At 41.7% G+C, this 21,137-nt stretch overlaps 1 protein-coding gene across 5 annotated transcripts in view; it reads left to right on the top strand.

Annotated features, from left to right (window-relative positions):
• SAMD12 (sterile alpha motif domain containing 12) overlaps positions 1 to 19,725 on the top strand; it is a 387,874-nt gene extending 368,149 nt beyond the window's left edge. For all 5 annotated transcript variants that reach the window (XM_045453847.1, XM_045453846.1, XM_045453848.1 and 2 more), the window contains one exon: positions 11,600 to 19,725. Coding sequence is in view for 2 of the 5 variants with exons in the window: in XM_045453848.1 (XP_045309804.1) it covers positions 11,600 to 11,622 (23 nt within the window). In the remaining 3 variants the exon portion in view is untranslated. The remainder of the gene's footprint in view (positions 1 to 11,599) is intronic.
• Positions 19,726 to 21,137: the final 1,412 nt, after the last annotated feature.

Consider the following 21,137-nt stretch of genomic DNA (forward strand, 5'->3'; position numbering starts at 1 on the left):
TTCAAGCAATTAATCACAAGGGTCCCCAAGCAGGTTTGCAACTCATGCCAAGTGAATTCTTTAAGTGGAAACTGTGTACACAGAAGAAATAGCCCGATCTACGCAGTTTCATAGCAACGTGCTTTGTAGCTGTGCCAACACAGAGAAATTATCTGTTATCATTAAGACATCCAAGCCTCATAACTTTTTCCTCAATGGAAATTAGTACTCACCAGCCCAGGGCAGAGCCCCCAACCTCGTTAGCTGTAATATAGACTGTAACCTGCTGAGAGCTGATAAATCCAGTTTAGACAAAACTAAACCCTACCGCTTCCCCACCCTCAGCATTTTCTCATTTGGGGGAACTCAACTTGAACTGAGCTCTTTTTCCTTTTGAACTTTTCTTGACTATCTGAACGGTTTGCATGTGTTCCTGCATTCCAGGCCAAAGGGCCAAAACCCACAGTGAAGAAATAACCTTGGAGCCTGTCTTCAGAGTCCTGCTCCATGTACGCAAGGTGAAAGTGCCTGTAACAAAAGAATTACTTCTTATAAGGCTTCTGACTTGGTTTTTGCCAACTCAAAAGGGTTTATGTAAACGAGATAATCGTCTGCACTTCAGAATGTTTATAAAGCCTTTCCTAATTACACTATTTTGTTTATAGAATGATTCTGGAGAACAGAGGGGAAACCTTGAGCCCTTGCTACAGAAAGCAGGAAGGGGAGGGTGGGAATCAGTATAAATTTACAATAGGATTGAGGGGAATCTGTGGTTTCCCCTGGTTTTTAGGGGTTTTTTTTCTTTCTTTCAGAAACCTTTTTCCTAAATTTTTCAGTCTGTTTTCTACTCTACAAAGCTGTTTTCCAATATGGTGGCCACTAGGCACAGGTGACCATTTAAATCTAAAAGAATTACAATTAAATAAAATTTGGGGTACCTGGGTGGCTCAGTCGGTTAAGTGCCTGACTTCAGCTCAGGTCATGATCTCACAGTCCATGAATTGAAGCCCCACATTGGGGTCTGTGCTGACAGCTCAGAGCCTGGAGCCTGCTTCAGATTCTGTCTCTCTCTCTCTCTCCCTCTCTCCCCCTGCCCCTCCCCCACTTGCACTCTGTCTCTCTCAAAAATAAATAAACATGAAAACATTTTAATTAAATAAAATTTAAAGTTAGCTTCCTCCAGGCACTAGCCACATGTCAAGTGCTCAACGGCCACATGTGGCTAATGGCTGCCATATTGGACAAAGCAGATATAGAACATCTGTATCACTGCAGAAGCCTCCACTGGGCAGTGCTTCTCTGCATTAAGAACTCTGTGGCCTTGCCACTCGAAATGTGGTCCACGGACCAGCAGCACCAGTATCGCCTGAGAGTTTGTTAGACCCGCATGATCAGCATTTTAACAAGATACCCAGGTGACTCATAGGCACATTAAAATTTGAGAAGTACTGCTGTAAAATACCCTTCCACTCTAAGCTTCTGTTTGGTGAAATCCATCATTGTTATCAGCTTTATATGTTCATATTTATTTAGCTTGTGTGGCATGAATTCAAAAAGACACATGCAAAAAGAAGAAAAATAAGTATACTTTGTATACTCCTTTAACATTTATTTATTTTTGAGACAGAGAGACAGAGCACGAACGGGGGAGGGTCAGAGAGAGGGAGACACAGAATCTGAAAGCAGGCTCCAGGCTCTGAGCTGTCAGCACAGAGCCCGACGCGGGGCTCGAACTCACAGACCGCGAGATCATGACCTGAGCCGAAGTCGGCCGCTCAACCGACTGAGCCACCCAGGCGCCCCTGTATACTCCTTTAAAAGCATGCTTTTCTTGGGGCTCCTGGGTGGCTCAGTCAGTTAAGCACCCAACTTCAGCTCAGGTCATGATCTTGCAGTTCATGGGTTCGAGCCCCACCTCAGGCTCTGTGCTGACAGCTCAGAGCCTGGGGCCTGCTTCGGATTCTGTGTGTTTTCCTTCCCTGTGCCCCTCCCCCACTCACACTCTTTCTCTCAAAAATAAGCGTTTTTTAAAAAGTGTGCTTTCTTCTTTCTCTTGGAAAAGCTGCAGGATCTGAAGAGTTTTTTTGGACATGTTTTTCTGAAGATGTGAATCTAATAGAATATTTTTCCAATGAAGAAGCTATTGCACTGGTCCAAAGAGAGGCCTTTGAGATTAAAGAAGGGTTAACTAGACAAAGAAGGAAATAGATTAACTTCAAAAAAAAAAAAAAAGGAAAAGGAACTTGACTTACTCATTTGGCAAACACAAAGGGCACCCTGCTCTGTGAGTGAGTGAGGTGGGAAGCAGAAGCAATGGGAGAAATTAGGAAACAGTCCTTCAGAATATAATCTGCCAGCCCATCTAACATTGTGGAGATGGAGGGAATTTTAAAGGCAACTTGGATCAAACTTCAAGGCATATTTTTATGATCTCCCATGAGATTCGTTGTTGTTTGTGCCAGTGGACACAGTTTTCTTCTGGAAGGCTCTGTGGGCTTTTAGAGTGGCTGTTGGAATTTAATGACTTGAAATGCTTACCTGTGTCCAGTGCTGAGAATGGAATCACTGGATTGCCTCCTCCTAATTGGCTGTCCAAACACATCCCTGCAGGGAGCATCTAGCCTGATGATACTTTCTTCCAGAAAGACATCAAATCATATTCATGTGGTGCAAGATGGCAGCCACTGTGGTCAGCAGTTCTAGTTCAGAATGGCCATAAAGCTGGGTGAGGTGTTACCATTTTCCTGGGGAAACCATGCCCTGAAACTGATCTTGATAGGTGTCCTGGTTTTTCAGAGAGTCTTTACGGAGTTCAGATGCTTGTATACGTTGAAATTTCTCAACCAGTTCTCATTAGAGAACAATATTATGTTGCCCAAATAAATTCTGCCTCTACTTTAAGTAAGTGCTAATGTTACTCAGGTAGCTTAGCCATTGTATTTATTCAACAAACATTTCAAGAGCACTTTTGATATTCTAGACATTCTTCTACACCCTGCAGAAGGAGAAGATGACATATTCTTTGCCTGAAGAAGCCTGGGGTTGGGAGCGAATGGTTCTTAAAGAGTGCTCCTCAGACTAGCAACATTGGGGTCCCCTGCAAGCTTGTTAGAAATGCACATTTACAGACCTACTCCAGACCTACTAAATCAGATTCTTTCCATTCAGGGCTCAAAATCTATGCCCTACCAATCTCCCCAGGGGATTTCTAAACACAGTAAAGTGTGAGAAGCATTTTTATAGACAAAGACTGTAAAATTGTCTATATTTATAGACAAAGACATCATCAGGTGGTTCTAATACAGTATGATAAGTACAATGATACAGATATGAAACTCCTCCAGCCCTGAAGGCCCGAAGGCAATGTTGGGCATTTAGTAAGTACTCAATGGAATAAATGTTGCTTGCTTGATTAATTGATGCATGCATCAGCCTGTAAATAATACTGGAATGATAGAATATGCCTAAGTTTCCAGGACTGTGAGTGGGTTGAATGGCTTGCTTAGGCTTCACTGCTCTTTTCTTGTCCCATTCTAAAAGCCAATATTTGGATCACTGCATTGTATTATATCCAAGATTCTTGGTATTTTATTATGTGAACTGAACAAGACTAAACCAAATTTCCCCACAGTCTACACACTTTTCTCTGTCTGAAGGACAAATAACTACTATTTAAGTACTGGGGAAAAGGCATAGATGCTTCCATGGACTTAGGCCATGCTGATCTCGTGAGAATCACTGTACCGTTTGTAAACAGAGAGCTTTGCAGACCTCCCCCTGGACATTTGCAATCAGTGGAAATGGAGAGAGTCTGAACAAAAATAAAATTTTAAGATGCTCTTTAAGATGAATCCAATGCAGTCAAGTTTGAGAACCTCTGGCTGAAATGTCAGAGTTCTCAAATCTTGAAGCGCAGAAACTAAATTTTACCCATAGGACCTAGAGTTAGGAGAGGGACAGCTTACACACAAGTGCATTCCTTCTCTCATTCACTGTGTGTGTGTGCGGTGATCCAGCTTCATCTCATGGACCCTCTAAAACCCCAGAGAGAGGTGACAATCCAAGCCAATGAGGACTGCAAAGCCAACTGCAGAAAGACTCTTAAAGTATTGGGAGCCAATCACATTCTAATTGAACCAATAAAACTAAGGGCTGAGAGGATGGGGAATGGAGGCCAAAGCCTTCCTATCCCAACTAGGTAGAAATGCTTGCCTGAATATGTTCCCATGGGGCTTTGGGCTGCACATTTCCTGCTTAGCACTTCCATAATCAATAGGCCCCTGACACATTATAACCAGATCAAGGGTCATAGGCTGGCCTAAAGTATAGCCCGTGTTAGTTCATTTATCCCTCCAAGCCTAACTTCCTTCATCTGTGGATTGAAGTCACAATATCTACCTCCTCAAGTTGCTTCACAGTGGACACAGGTTCTTAGCATGATGCTAGGGCATGTAGTAAGTACTTGGTTAACAATAGTGCTTACTATTATGGTCATTGTCATCTACAGACTCTGTGTTAGTGTTCTCCAGAGAAACAGTAAGAGACCAGTAAGAGACCTTGCTTCTTCAACAGGAGATATATCAATGTATCTATATCTACCCATCTCTAGTTATTGAAAGACAGACAAATCTATCTATCTAGAGAGAGAAAGTGCACATGGGTCAGAGAGATGTCAGGGAGAGAGATAAAGGAATTATCTCACATAATTATGGAGGCTAAGAAGGCCCAAAGTCTGCAAGCTGGACACCTGGGAAAGCTGATGGTGTACGTTTCAGTCCAAGTCTGACTCCAAGTCCAAAGACAGAAGACCAGTGTCCTAACTCAAAGACAGACATAGAGAGTGAATTCTCCCTTACTTGGCTGTTTTTTTGTTTTTTGTTTTTTGTTTTTAGAAAAGCATTTCTTTCTTTCTTTCTTTTTTTTTCATTTTTTTAAATTCCAGTATAGTTAACATACAGTGTTATATTAGTCTCAGGTGCACAGTATAGTGATTCAACAATTCTGTACATGACTCAGTGCTCATCATGATAAATGTACGCCTCATCCCCTTCACCTAGTTCACCCATCCCCCACCCACCACCCTTCTGGCAACCACCAATTTGTTCTCTGTAGTGAAGAGTCTGGTTTTTGGTTTGTCTCTTTTTGTTCATTTGTTTAGTTTCTTAAATTCCACATATAAGTGAAATCATATGATATTTGTCTTTCTCTGACTGATGTATGTCACTTAGCATCATACTCTCTAGCTCCATCTGTGTTGTTGCAGATGGCAAGATTTCATTCTTTCTCCTGGCTGAGGCTTACTCAGCCTTTTGTTCAACTCAGGCCTTCAGTTGATTGGATGGGGACCACCCACATTAGAGACAGCAATGTACGGTACTCACTCTACTGATTCAGATGTTCATCTCATCCAGAAACACCCTCATGGACATACTCAGGATAATGTTTAACCAAATATCAGGGTACTCTGTGGCCCGGTCCAGTGGACACAAAAGTTACCCATAACAGCACCATTGTCATTTCCGGTTTACTAGGGTTTATGAGAAGCTGCAAGCTAGTTTGTATGCATCATCTGTTCTATTGCCCTTTACCCAGGTCCTCTGCCAGCCTGATACTCATTTTGTCCAATATTCAGACCTTGATTTTCATGCAGTCAGGGGGGTCTAGTTAATTTCTTAATCATACTCTCAGGGGCCAAAGACCCCCCAAACAATAAGGAAGCAGGCAGTGGCAGAAAGGAACCTCATGAAATGGAGAAGGCATATGAGCTCTCCCACCAAAGGACTTGTGGTAGAGTTTAGCTTTATTGCCACATAAATCCTCTTCTGTCCTTTTTTTATCTCCTGACTTCTCCCCTACGTGCTAATTAAGTGTGCATACCTGTTTAAATCATCCACTCTTGATTCTTATGACGGTATGCCTGTGAGGGTTCTAAAAGTTAGAAATAATTTAGTATTAGAGGTTTTGATTACATTGAATATAAAATAAAACAAGCCAATGATGAATAGAAGGAGTGAGGTTTGAGCTCAGCCTTATTTCCTGTACACACAACGAGCACACTTAAGTTGGTTTTTATCTTGGCCTATTTCGGGAGTGATATATTTGGCTCACAATGAGGAAGAGAAGATAAACAAGGACCTGTATCCTCTAAACCAACCTCAGTAGCTGGATAATTCTTTGATGGGGGATGGGGCGTCTGTCCTAGGCAATTCTAGGATGCTTAGTAGGGTCTCTGGCCTCTACCCCCCAGTTGCAGTAATACTCCCCTAGTTGTGACAAAAATGTCTTTTGACAGTGCAGATATCTCTTTGGGGAGGCTGGGGGTGGGGGAACTGTACACAGTTGAAGACTACTGCTCTAAACATAGGAAAGATTTCAGACTGTTAAATAGAAATGTACTAACTTTCTCTATTTATGGTACTTTATGTATAGGGTGATGAGCATTCTTTTATACAAACACAGCTACTTGCTTTCCTGCATTCCTGTTGGGAGTTAAAGAATTTGCTTTCCTAACACGTTTTTTTTTTTTGTTTTTTTGTTTTGTTTTGTTTTGTTTTTTTTGAGAGAGAGAGAGAGAGAGAGCGAGTGAGCACAAGTGGGGGAGAGGGGCAGAGGGAGAAAGAGGGAGAGAGAAAATCTTAAGCAGTTTCCATACTAAGCATGGGCTCAATCTCACGACTATGAGATCATGGCCTGAGTGGAAATCAAGAGTCAGACACTTAACCAACTGAGTCACCCAAGCTCCCCCTTATGTTTCTTATTGAGTCAGAAAAGCATTGTGGTAAGAACAGATCCAGGTTCTAGTCTTGGCCCTAGACCTTCTAGTGTTATGACTGTGAGGAGTTAATGACCCTGGCCTCATTTTTTCCAGGTCTATTTTAAGAAGATCATACAATTCAGGCCTCAGAGATGGTGGTAAGGATCCAATGAGTAACTGCCTATAAAACTTTCGTTGGCCCATTGTAGCTGCTCAACAAATGTTAGTTTTGCTTATTATTTCCATAATGGAGGGCAACTGTGGACTTCACTCCTTTGGAGTGTGCATCTCACATCTGACATAAATAGCCCCACCTCAAAATGCAAAGTCCTCAAATTTGAGTCACATAAAAGACACTTTCACATAGAGGATATGGCCCCTTTATTTACTTATTATGGCTCTCCCTTTTGAATGGAAAACCCTAAACACCTTCTAAGAAATTATCGTATTTCCTTCCCTCAGCCCATGAGAGGTAAGGCTACCTATACACAGTATCTTTTCTCCTTCCCTAAAGACACGAATCCCATCAGCCCCTTCCTGCTAGAGTAGGGAAAGGTGGAGCTGGACACACTCAGTCCCAGATCTGTTCTTTGATTCCTGTGCCAAGCTGACCATTGCCTCCCGGGCCCCTTCCTGCCTTTGAAGTGAAATCTCCTTATCATGGAGCCGTCTGTCATTGTCTGCACTAATCTGGGGGAGAGTAGAAGCCAGAGTGTATTGACTGTGGCCTTGGCAGGCAAGAAGAGTGTTATCTTTCTCCCGGAGGGTGCAAAGGCTTGACCCCTGGGCATGGTGTTTCTTTTAACTGCCCCCAGCTGTGGCATTAGAACCTTGCCTTGCCCTATTTGTATTTCTTCTTTCTCTAAGGAATTTTGGGAATTTGTGGTAATAATATTAATAAATAGTAGCCATCACTCAGCAGATATTTACTATTTGCCAAACACCATGCAAGGTGCTTTTTCTATGAGCCCATTTTATCATTCCAGCAACCCATTTTAAAATGATCACCATTTTAAAAGTAAAGAAATTGAAGGTTGGGGAAATCAATGCTTTCAACATCATATAGCTGGTAAGTGGCAAGCCTGGGATGTCAGCCCAGATCTGCCTGATTCCAGAGCCCATGCCCTTAATCACTGGACTTAAATGCTTCTCTACTTTTCCCAAACTCTGGAGGCATTGGACTTAAGAGGTGGTTAGTTCCCAGAATACCTGAAGAGTAATGTTGACCCTCAAACAGAGATCTGAGGAAGAACCCTTCACTATATGTTAGTTGCAAATCCATACATAGCCAGCACATACATAAAGCACATGTGGCTTTAGCTCTTAGATGGCAAGAAAAGAATTAGAACAATCGCCCTCTCCATATGCAGACTTGAGCTACATGACTAAATCTCCTATAAAATTAAGCACTGAATTAAATTGAAAAGAAAAGAAGAGAAAAGAACTCCTTTTCTCCAACATCATTCATTTCTTCATTAATTTTACTATTCATTAAGCATTTTCTATACACAGGGCACTGCACTTTGCACTAGGAAGACACACACTAAAAAGCCATGATATCAGCCTCAAGAAATTTAGGAGAGATGGATACATTAAAATAAAGTGTTCATGGTGGGTTTGGTGGTAAAGGTTTCAGATGCCATGCTGGCTGATAGGGGGAAGTTGTCAGCTATCCTAAGGGGAAAGGAGACTTTGTAAAGAATGTGACACAAGACCACAAGGTGGTTTTGGAAGACAGAGGCGTAGGTGTTCACTAGTGTCAGAGGGCATGCAAAGAAGGCATCCTAGGCAGGAGGAAAGGCTGAGCAAAGGCTCGAACGCTCAGTGTGTATGAGGAGCTGGAAGGAATCTGGGATGGCTGAAGCCTGGGGGATGGCACCCAAAAAGAGCACCATCTGGAAGATCACGAACTGCCACTTTACATTTTGACCTCAGGTAGCTCTTCTGTACCTGAAGACATGATTCCAGCTGCAGATAACAAAACTCTAGGGCAAAGGGATGACAGCAGAGTCCATCACTGTACATCTGTGATAGAAAACCAGTGGTTCAAGCCTGACCCGAGGCCAATACCTTTCACATGCAACCTGAGTAAACAGAGGCCTCTTGCTCCCACATAAAGCCCAACTCAATGTGGTGACACAGTCAAGTGAAAGACAACTCATTGTGAAAGCATCAAGGAGCAATGAATACCTTACTCTTCCATGGAAAGATGGTCAAGGGGGCATTACGCCATAGCACGCGCCATCCGTTTGCCAAAGGCCCAGTTCCCACTGCTGCCATCTAAGTTCTCTGTCTCCCTTCCTAAACCCTCACTTGGTGTCTCTGTGAACTCTACGTCTGCCTCTGTCAGTGTCTTACAAGAGTATCTCTCTGCTCTTCCTATCATCTGTCTGTGTAACATAAATTAAGTCTTCAATTTTCTTCCATGCCCAGCAGGGCCCTTTATAGTGCTGACTGGGCCGATGGATAAACACAGAATCCTACTTAGGAGAGAGGAGAATGGGAAAGGCTACGAATATTTACACTTTATATATGTGTCCCTGTCACTCCTGCATGTCGCTAGACTGGGACATACCTAAGTCTGAGCACAGGTTCAATCCTCACAAATTGTGTGGCTTTGGTTCTGGGCCTCAATTTCCTTATCCATAAAATGGGGATATTCCTACCTATCCTAAGAAGTGAACTGAGGAACCACAGGTGAAAGAGCTGTGAAGTACAGTGGGCTCAGCTTATGTTAGTGTTTATAAGGTTATTACAGATCTTGACACATCTGCTTTCCATCATCTGTTAGAAGTTCATGTGGAAAACATGGTTATTTGGAAGAATAGCAACTGTGATAAGCCTAGTTCTCAACTCTTGATTCAGGGTTCAATGTATAGTGATTAATTGGAATTCACTATTATCTTTATTCACTTTTAAATTTTATTTTATGGTCATTCATAGGAATACTTTTCCAAGGTCACACATTTTTCCAGAGCGGATTTTAGAAGTCTCAAAAGGCTGGTGTACTGTGTCAAGTTCCCAGAAATTCCCTAGGCCGCCCTCTTCCCTCGCAGGTGGACCTGGGTAGAAGATTTTTATTCATGTTGGTTTCTGTTCGCCCCCTTCCATATTACTAGAGTGTTATCTCTCTTTTTTTAAGGTTTATTTATTAATTTTGAGACAGAGCATGTGTGAGCGGGGGAGGGGCAGAGACAGAAGGAGAGAATCCCACAGGGCTTGAACCCACAAATCGTGAGCCAAAATCAAGAATCGGACACGTAACCAACTGAACCATCCAGGTTCCCCTAGAGTGTTATCTCTTAATGAAACTGCAAAGTAGTTATTTTTGAGGTAGTATTAGTATGAGTACGGATGCTTTCATTAGTCACTGCTCGTGGGTCACATCTGCATTCTTGTGAACCTAATTTTTGGTGTTTTGCAAAATACTTAAGGTAACAATAATAAAAATCCTAGCATTTTCTTCCTTTCACTTAGAGTTCTTTTCTATGCATATGTGTAAGTTTTATAGTGTAGTATATCATAACTGTTTACCATGTAGCTACATAATCATCATAATTATTACTTTAATAGCCATATAAGCATCTATCCTGCTAATGCACCATCATTTACTTAACCTGCATTTTCAACAATGGAAGACTCATTTCCCAATTTTTCCACTATTATAAATAATCTCTGGGTTGTATATGTGTGCATATAGTTTCTATCGTTTTTTGGAGATTGTTTCCTTAGGATACACTCCTTGAATGGGAACAGTGAGTCAAAGAATGTGAATTTTTAATAGTTTTTAAATAAATTGACATTATTTTTCCAGTTTACAATGCCATCAGCAATTTATTAGTATTCTACTTTCATTGCAACCTTATCAGTAGTGTGTATTATTTTATATTTAGTATGCTTAAATAGTACCTTACTTTTGTTTTTGCATTTTCTCAAAAACAGTAAGTTGTAATCAAACGTGCTTATAAATTTTGTGTTCTCTCATTATTTTGAAAAGCCAGTTTTAAAAACTAGGTCAGTTTTTTCCTTTTTTTTTTTAACATCAAGAATTCTCGCTATCTTTCTCTTCCATTGCCCAATAGTTTTGTGTATTAAATAAAGCTAATGTTGATATTTTTCTGAACAAGACATTCCATGGCACTCTCATATTAACTAACAAATGAGGACCTCCATATAAGGAACTATAGGGAGGACTCAGATAAAATAAAAGGAACATTATAAAATAAAAAATTACAAAACCCAGGAAGAGATCTGCACCAGCATTCCCAAAGTCAAAAGCAAGATTGCAGTGCAGGTAGTTCAATCTCTGGTCAGACTTTGACAACTTTCTCTGTCTCTTCTCTGACCTGCTCAGCTAGTCTCACTTTTCAACTAGCAAGCTCAGGAGCTCCAGCCATATTGCTTCCTTTTGGGTTTTATCCCAGGAAATCTCCCTGATAAATAAAACCACCATTATCACCACCCCCCCCAACACACACACACACAAATGCCTTCACACCACTCCCAGTCTTATCCTGTTCCAGATCAGGTAACTTCATGAAGCACTATAATGTATGAAATGGTTTCTCAAACCACAGACTAGCGAGGGATGAATACCAGCTCCAGAGATCTGATTTTGCTCTGCCTTCCAGGCAACTTCGCCTATCCCCGAGATGGATGTTTTCCATACTCTGCCAAATGGTAGAAGGACCATTCCAAGAGCCATCATAAATTTGTCCTGCAGTTGAGTAACTATTAGATCTGTTAGAGCTTTCTCTTTGACCTAAAGGATGTTAGAGTTTGTTTGAGTAGGATAATTGCTTCATACCAGTATCTGGGAACATAAAGAAATGACTCACCACGTTTTTCCCCTTTTTCCTCTTGCAGCCTCAACCGAGGGTTCTCCATAAACGTGGTTAGCCTTCCAAGCTGCTGTCCTGCCAGTTGATATGAACATGGCCTGTTCCTCACAGAAAGACTAACTCATGGCACCTGCCAGAAGATATCCATGGAGCATTGACAGATTAACCAGATTAACTGAAAAAAAAAACACCCATTCAGTCAAGATTATGGGCTTTGGAAAATCTTAGTTTGCTGTGGATTTTTAAATGAGGTGCATAATATACAGTGCCAACTTGTTCCAAGTGGTCATTGGCAGACCATTAGCTGGAAAATTGCTTCCAGTTTTCATCACTGTGCATAACTCAAGCTCCCTTTGGGGGCTGTCTGTGCCCTTCACTAGAAGTCCTATTTTAGCATGGCAACTACTGGATTATTTTATTATGTGTGCAGATGGCATGATATGTTAGAAAAAAATCACAGCAGTTCTGCAATGTCAGTGGAAGTGTTCACGATACTCTGCCCTGGTAGGAATGTAAACACGTCTTGGTTATGTTAGTTATGACGTCTAAAGGTATTCTGTCCAACTCTTAAGCACTTTATATGAGAAAACTACACCAAAACGAATCAGCACGTTCCGTACCTATGGGAAAACAAGTATCCTCTCTCTTTTTTTTTTTTTTTTTTTTTTATAAATCTTGTCCTCTTTCTGGCTCAGACTGTCCAAGACAAACTCCACCCCTAGCATATGGCAGTCATTTGTGGTAGATTGGTGTATATATGGCCACAATACTGTTAGGCTTAACCTGTTGACACTTTAGTGAACCAATTGGATTTCTTGTAGCTCTAGAGGGAAGGAGAAGGGGGCTGGTGGTTGAAACATCTTAGTTCTTGGTTCCTGGTACCCAGGCACAACTTAGCACATGCACATACAGATAAACACAGGGGGCTTGTATGTGGCCAGTGTATATATTCTGTCCTATAGAAGAATGTTTTCAAGAACAAAAGGAGACGGCCATTTAATCAAAGACCATGGTGGGTTGAGGGTAAGGGTGGCAGAATGCCGTTTTCCTGTGTGGTCTGACTTTACAACTTGAGAAGACTTTCTAGGCCAAGTTTAAATCACAGCTCTCTGAAGAGGAAAAACAGCAAGTGTCCCCCTGTGTGCCTAAAGAAGGAAAAGGGCCCAATCCATACTAGGTTCCTACCTCAGTAGAGAACCTACTAGTCCCTTTTTAATCCTTTCTGGGATTATATCCACAATTAATTCTTTTTTTTACGATGTCTTACAACAAAGCACACTATTGCTTGTCTTTGGGCATTAGAGAAATGTCCACATTGACTGACCTTACGTAATGCTTTCGCTTTCTTTCCCCTGAAAATATAAACTTGGCTGAATCAAAAATTCAGCAAATATGTTCTGTGTACCCACAATCCCAATCTGGGACTGATAGGCACTGGAGGCTTTTCTTTAAATATATATAACAACTCTGGGACCCTGCCAGCACAAGGAAGTTTGGCATCTTAGGGGGTCTCCATACACGCGCTCATGGTCTGCTCTCCCCCGGGGGCCTCAGGAAATGCACAGCACTTTGGAAAACGCTCCTCCTCCCCACTGAGATTTGGAAAGCTGACAGGGGAAGGGAAAGAGAGCCAAATGTGATTTGGGTGAGTCACCTCATAGGATGACTCACCCCAACCTGTCAGGCTGTATTGCCAAAGAAGGGGGCTTCCAAGAGGGAACTCAGAGGGATTTCAGTCACCAACAAGTTCTGGCCTCTCGATGGGTCAGCCCAGGACCACCAGGCCCTCACAGACCCTAATTCTTCACAAATCCAGAATTATGAGGCCAAACCCTGTTGCCAATGCCCCTGGGGAGAACATTCCAATCTCTACTGCCCACCTCTTGAATTTCACTTCCAACAGCAGGGCTTCCTTCTTCTTTCATTCTTTCCTTTATCCAGCACACATTTGTTGAGCACCTACTGTGTGCCAAACATTGTGTTGGGGTAACAACAGGGTACAAGGCCGGCTCCCCATGTCCTTCTGAGACAATATCTCCTCCTCCCAAACCCTGTCCCTGTCCCAGCTTTTCCACAATGAAAACAGAATTCAAGCAGCATTCACCTCCTGCCAGAGAGACCTCAGAAAATGCATATGGCAGCAGGCAGTTCCCTTGCCTGAGGAAGTAGACAGTGGAAGAAGAGGTAGTGGACAGCATCGGGACACATATTTGGATCCTTGTGCACAGCCTGCCCTTCCAGGGCCCGGACTTTGCTGGTTGGGGCTTCCCCCAAACAGCTTTTAATTCCTTTCCTTGATAGTCACCCTGGTCATCTGTATTCCCATCCTTTACGTAGGCACAACCGTTCATCGTTATGCTAGATTCTCTAAAGCTCCAATTCTAAACTTAGTCTTGGGGACACAGAAGAGGACCTGCTGAATCCAAAAGAACTGCCAGCTGCTGAAATAGTGTAGCTGGGAATTTGTTGGTTCGCTGATTGAGGGTCGTTCGGAGTCGACCCTTTAGTTGTTACAGGTAACAACCTTGGAAAACTGGACATACTTTATGGTGCAGGTGGTCATCCAGTGATGCTGGTTCATCCTTGCTTTGGCTTTTGCAAAATGTGTTCTGAACAATTAAATAAGTAGAGTTTCCTAGCTTTTTTTTTTTTTTTTCAGTCAGAAGTGTGCTGACAAATTTTTAAAAGGTGATGGCTAAGGGTGGAGATGGGAAAAGGCAAAGCTGAAGTCAATGAAAGAACCCAGTTGAAAATGGCTTCTCTATAAATGCCTTAATTCCTGGTGTATCACATATTTGCGTAGTAACTGTGACTGTTTTCCAAACTGTCAGCCTCATTTTGCAGTCTTTGGCGGGGATAGTTTTGGAAACATGGAGGCATAAAATCTGAGCAGTCACTTGCTAAACCAGCAAAATGGAGAACCGACTTCATTCACAGCTTTTAGGTTCTTTGTTCCGTGTTAAGCCACGATTTCTGGTTGTTACTTCCTCCTGTGCTGTACCTTATTCCCAAGATGTATGTTGGAGATTTTACCTCCCAGAAGTTCAGGAATGGCTGTGGGGAGTTTTGTTTAGTAGGCAGCGGGAGACCAGGAGGTAAGGGATAAATATTTTGATGTCTAAGGGCTATTAACTGTTGATGCTTAACTTTTCCTTTTACTTAAACCTGTGCGACACCTTTTATTGAAAGGCTGACACCCACACTTGAGCAGGAAAGACACTCTTGGGAAGAAACAGAAATGAATAATTATCAGACTCTCTGGGGTGCCAAGGGGATTAGCTTGTACCAGCTTGAGAACTGAATTTGAGATGCAGAGCATCGGTGGTTCTGCTAGGGTGAAAAGCAAATCACTTCTGTAGTTGAAGACATACCTAGGGGACAGAGATCCTACAAACTTCCCTATGGATGATGGCCACCTGCAGACCCCTGCACGGGCTCTGTGAGCTGTGTCACTGCACACTGGGCTTCTACCTCCAGAATGGGGGAAGCAGCCCTGAGTTGTCTCCAAAGTCACTTCTCGGTTGCTCAGAGGTTAACGGTCCTTAGTTCTGAGGGAATTCTTCCATTTTTAACACTCAAGGGGAAAAGGAGTATCAACCTTACTGAAAATATAACCTAAGGATAGAAACCTCCAATGGATTTACCCCAGTGTTACTTGCAAATGCTTTCTTTGTCTGCAAATGTCACCTGATTGATTTTGAATGGGAACTACAAAAGTCTCTCTGAAGAAAAGTTTAGAAGACCCCCTTTACCCAAACCTCCTCTCCCTGGTGCATTAGCAGCTTTATTCTTGGTGATGTTTTCCTCTACATTCTTTAGAGTAATTTTGTTGCTTGACAACTAGACTTAAGACTGCCGTAGACTCTTTTTAAAAATCTAATCTTTGAAAATGACATAAATTCTTTTATGCCTTAAAGGCTGTTTTTATTCACCTCTCCCACAACCCCCTCCACCTCACTTTCTTGCTTTGTTGTTTTTTTTTTTTTCTTTTAATCTCTTCTTTTAACAAAATTTCTTGGGTAGATTTTGAGTATTCTCTAAAGAACACAAACAGAAAACCTTAGCCGTCCCCCTTTTCCCCAGTACTGACTAATAATTCCTTCTTATGCTTGATCTTGGTGAAGGCTTGCTGCCCAAACAGCAGTGGATGTGAATTCACATCTCCAGGGAGTGACTGGTCAAAGCTGCTAATCAAAACTGAACCCGTGAGATTATGAGCAAGGACAGACCAGGAGATGCTTCTGCTCGGGGCACAGCTGGGGACTCTATTTCAAAGACAAACAGGTCCTGCTCCTTTGTTTTTTTAGATCTGCATCTAATCCTGTGGCCAGAGAACTGTCTTACGAATTCTACTTTGTCAATGTGCACGATTTCTGGCACCACTGCATAGCTTCCAGGTCAAACAGGACCACATTTCCATTCTTTTGCTCTGGTGACTTACTCTAGTGGGGAGACAAGGAACATTCTTTTGAAAGCTGACCACCTGTGGGAAGCTTGAGGAAGAGTTGGCCATGTGCACAGGGAGGTTCCACTGCACCTTAATAAAAAGAACAAAATAGATCCTTCCCTGGAGATTCTCATGTGGGAACGTGGCCAGAGGGATGATATCAAAACTGGTTTTCTTCTGGCCATTATCTTGGCCCTGCAGGGAAAATTCTGGGCTGGAGTTCGGGTGGGAGGGGCACCATTTCTAAGATCTAAAAATTTTAGGATGAAATTCACCTCTAAGATAAATGTAAAGGAGGAAGTGCCAGTGAGTATGGGACCAGTTTTAGACCTCTTGCCCAACAGCACCAAGACGGACAGATGATTTCCACAGAGCAGCAGAAAATGGGTGTAGAAGGCTTTGTAAGATGGGAGTTTCATGCACCATGTAGGGCTATTTTACAATCTTGAAGAGCCCCAAGCACTCTTACTTCAGAGTCTCCCTTCTCCAGTTACATCAAACACCAAAAAGCACCAACAACATGCACCTAATAAAATTTCAAAGTCACCATATGACTTGCACAGAATTGCAGTTGACTGGTTGACATAACATTAAGTGTTGTAGATACATTCTTTGTAATTATACGATATTCTTTTCATATTTTGGAGTCAATGGTTGAGGGGTTTCATTTATTTAAGGCTTGTTTTGTTGCTGTTGTTATTTCCAAACCATAAACATTTACGGAAGCCTTAGGCTCTTAAACCCAGGCCTTTTGGCCTCAAGTGCAGAGTGATAGAAACAGCCCTGCTGACGTGAATGATAAGAAGAATGTTACATTAATCGAGTTGGAGATACTAATACGTAAAACAATGAAGACACTGAAGACGCTGCTGGTTGCTTTCTGCATTGTTATAATCTTTTAAATTTCAATAATTTGGATCAAAGGAAACAAACAGGGTGTTTATGCATGGCTTTGCCCTATGAGCACACACACAGCTATCAAATGTGCAATTCTAAGCTGAGTTGATAAGAGCACACAGCTCTGTTTTATGTGACTCTATTTAAATACAACCCTCCCCAAATTCGATAACAATGTATTCAAGAGTTCTCTTTAAAAAAAAAATCTGAAACAAGAGATTCTCATTAGATAATTATTTCTCCTGCGGTTGGGGGAGTGATTTTGTGACCTGACTTTGAAGAAATACTTACGCTTGCCATTAAATACAAGTGTCTGGTCGTTGCTCTGCTCCACAAGCTGATGGTGGCCACCTCCCATTCCACAGAGGAAGTTGGCTGGCCTCCCCCTAAAATAGCACAAGTATCATGAAGATACCTTTTGAAGCTCTGGTTAGTCCCCCTATTCATGCATAATTCCAAGAATATGATTTGGATTGAGCAGCGTCCTGGTCTTTGATTATGTCACCCCTAAATCAATTTGAATTATATATTCAATTATATATTATATGTATTATATAATGTATATAATTTCCAAAATTTTTTATTGACCACCATCAACTGCGTTTAGTGTGTGTTTGCATTGAGATCTGCCAGTCGACTCTGTGGCAGCTTTGAACACTTCCTGTTTCCCATACAGCAGAAGACCCTCACACCAGCTGCAGAAGTTTTGGAGTGTGTGACCAGGTTCTTTTTCACATCAACAGGCCCCTGTTTATAGGAGGGAAGCTTAAAGAGAATTGGGGTGAGGGGTGGGGATGGGGGATGCATTCGCGTTTGAACACTAGAACCTTTATCTTTTCCATTGTAATGCAACTCTCCTCTCCAGGCACCACGAAGAGAAGCATTTGCCTCTCTAGTGCCCACTGGAGGTAGTTGGGCTTTTACTGGCTTAAACTCACATGTAGGCAATTTGAAGGCTCTCTGGGGCTCTGAATGGTTTGTCCACCACTACCTTTCCTCCACCAACAGAAAAATGCTATCCTTACAAGGCCATGTTTGAGAAGACCATGGCTTGGCTAGTGAAAGAAGTTCACATCGCAGAGAGTTGAATAATGTTAGGCTCTTGACTGCACCGTAAGTCTCAGTCATGCTTGGCACAGAAGCAGCTAGTCTGCTGAAAAGCCAAGCCAGCACAAATATTTTGAAACTAATTCCACTAAAACTCTTGTGTCATTAAACCATACTACTGTAGTTCCAATTAATCCAACTCTTTAATATCATTAGCCACTCAATTAAATAGCTGTACCCAAAACTTTAGAAAAGATCAATATTGTAACAAAATGACATATTAGCAGTAAAAAGTACCTGGGAAAAGAAAATATTGATCTATTGTGGTTTATATACTGGAGTTATTTTTAGGACTTTGTGGATCTGGCACTGCTCTGAGAAAGGGGAAGAAGATGTTTTGAATTCAAGAATACTTGGATTCAAGAGAAATTGCCCATTTCTCTGGGCTTGTGCTCATGTGTCCCACCTTAGCAGACAGTGTTGTCTGCAGGCTAAAGTGAGCTAAGGGGAGAAGGTGTCCCATGCCACTAATATATATGCAATTATCATAGTGACCTGGGCTTTAATTGTGAGCCCTTTCTCTTTATGCTTTCTCCTTGTAGCTGGTATTACTGAGAGTCCATTCTGGGATTAGAAAAGAAAAGAAAGAATGATAAGAAAGTAACAATCAGCATTTTGCAGGCACACACAAGCTTTTTCTAATATATAGGGACCAATCTGCAGAGCCCATGGCCAAGTATCTCCACTTCTCTGCCTCCAGAAGACAGAGTTAACCTAGCCGAGGGAGAGAGCCTCAGCTTGGGCTTAGTGCGGGGGGGGGCTTAGTGCGGGGGGGCTTAGTGAGGGTCACCAGTCCCCGGGTCGGAGAAGAATAACTAAAGTGTGAAGTTGACAAATTAAGGGTCACAGGAAGTAGAGAGCCCTATCGAACTTCATTGATGAGCTACTGTCTACTAGCATTTGTCCTAGGGAAGAAAGAAGAAAAATCACACAATGTAAACTGAACGGACGACTAGCAGGGTCTTCCATTCCCTCCCCTCAGTAGGGTATGACGGGGAAATCTCATGAAAAAAACTGGTTCACAGTTTTACAAACACTAACAAACATGGACTATAAAAAGCACATTTCATAACACAAAAGCCTACATAGAGGGTAGAAATTTTTATAGCTTCCTTGAGTGAGCAGTTAAACCAGCAGTCTGAATTCTCTTAGTCCCCTAAGAGTGGTTAATTAAATAAGTATTTTCCTTATCCATTGCCCACAACTGTGTTTTTTTTTTCTTCTCTATGCACCCTAAAAAAACTCCCAGGACGAGACTTAGGAGGACTCAAGCAAGTTACGTGGTAAAATCAGAGTGCCTTTTCTGTTGGATGTTCACTTTGGTTTCCTGCTTTCCCAGGACATACGATGTTTAGAAACTTTTTTCTCTAAACATAAGAATTATTGTGCACCACAATCTTGAACCAACGATTTCCATATCTTACGCAGCTATCAACTTGCCAATTCCCTCTGGGTCTCCTTTATATTTTCTTATAGTGTTTCTTTCTGTTTTGGGTTGTCGTCAAAAAGAGTTGGGGGGCATGATTCTTTTTAAATCAATAGAAATGGAACTGTACAGATTTTTGCCCCCTTGTATCTGTGAGCATGATCTCTATCAGGCCTGAAAATCTGCTTTATCATTTTGTATATTTGACTATTTTGTATTCAGCATTACTTGATTCCTTATGTGCATGGCAATGTATTAAAATGTGGGATTTCTATTACCGTGTAAAAGTGTTTTGATTCTGATTTTCAACATATATCCTTAGAAAAAAAATTGCATTAAACTTTTTATTTCTGTTTTCTTCAGCTCATCAGCTTTGCAGAAGGAAAAGAAAAGTTAACAGCATTTCACTTTCCCTGTGTTAGCTAATGATGCAATTCATGGTGGAAAATTGTCCTCAATTATGCTGTGTTTCCTGGAGAAATAATGTATGTGAAATGGATTGGTGGCCTCCCTCCAGCTCCCAGCACACACAATTCCCCCAGCAACAAATCCCACCAGCATGATTGCTATTACTGGTGAAGGCTTTAGTGTTGGGCACAGCCGGGCAAAAGATGCAATTCTCTTCATCTCCAGATCCTGGAAAGAGATGGAAGGAGATGGGACAACATATCTTGCCCACCAATTTGCTTTCACCCCACAGAGTCTTAAGTGCTTATAATAGCATGATTGATGGCATTCCCCAGCACCTCCAGTTCTGTCTGTCACAGGTAGTGGCCAACGGTAAGCTACCTGTATTTTATCAGTAGAGATACTGACCTTCAAATAACACCTGCCCAGGAGATCTGGGGTTAGAAACTAGTTCTCCCAAACATGTGGCACAGTCAGTTGTGCATTTCAGAAAACATCTAGATACACTCCACTCTCAACCACGTATTTAAAAGATGCCAAACATTTTTTTTTCTCAAATTAAAAAAAATTTCACTGAATAATACAATGCACCAAATATAAACAACAGACCATTTGACCTGCTCTAAACTACCATTTTCACCCTTTCTTTTCTCAAGGAGACATCCTAATGAGTACTTATAGCCACTATGACATTACTGAATATGATGAATTGCTTCAACTTATACTAGAGAAACACTTCTTTCCCAGAAAGGAAAAAGCACTTATAAATTGCATGAAAAAGAAAGGAAACACCCATTGCCTTTTTTATTATATGTTTACTGTGAATATAGTTTTGGGTTCCGCCCCGCCTAGAAAAGTCTTCCAAAAGCAAAACCCGTGATAATCTTTTAAGTTAGCTTACTGACTCAATGTGTAAACCTTCTAAATCTGCCTACGCACCTTATAACTCTAAAAGCACAATTTTCTCCCACTCTTAATTCACACAGATTAAGAACATGGTAAATGGGGCAACATTTTGCCATTCTTGAGAAGATGTAAAACTAGAGCCCCCAACATTTTCTTCATATTGACCTTTCTTGGATAATTTCTGACCATTCCCCCTCGTTTATTTGTCTCTCCTATCATTTTCTAACTTTTTCTCTGTCGTTCCTCTGCCTTTAACGTACTGCCCCCTTTCCATGTAGTTGTCTTCTTTTCTCTGCCTTACCTTCCTCTCCATCTTATCTCCTTCTCTTTCCCTTTTCAGTCTCATCTCAGTCTCTCTCTTCCAACCCATTT

The sequence above is a fragment of the Leopardus geoffroyi genome, chromosome C3 (genome assembly GCF_018350155.1).
Source record: "Leopardus geoffroyi isolate Oge1 chromosome C3, O.geoffroyi_Oge1_pat1.0, whole genome shotgun sequence".
NCBI classification, from domain to species: domain Eukaryota; kingdom Metazoa; phylum Chordata; class Mammalia; order Carnivora; family Felidae; genus Leopardus; species Leopardus geoffroyi.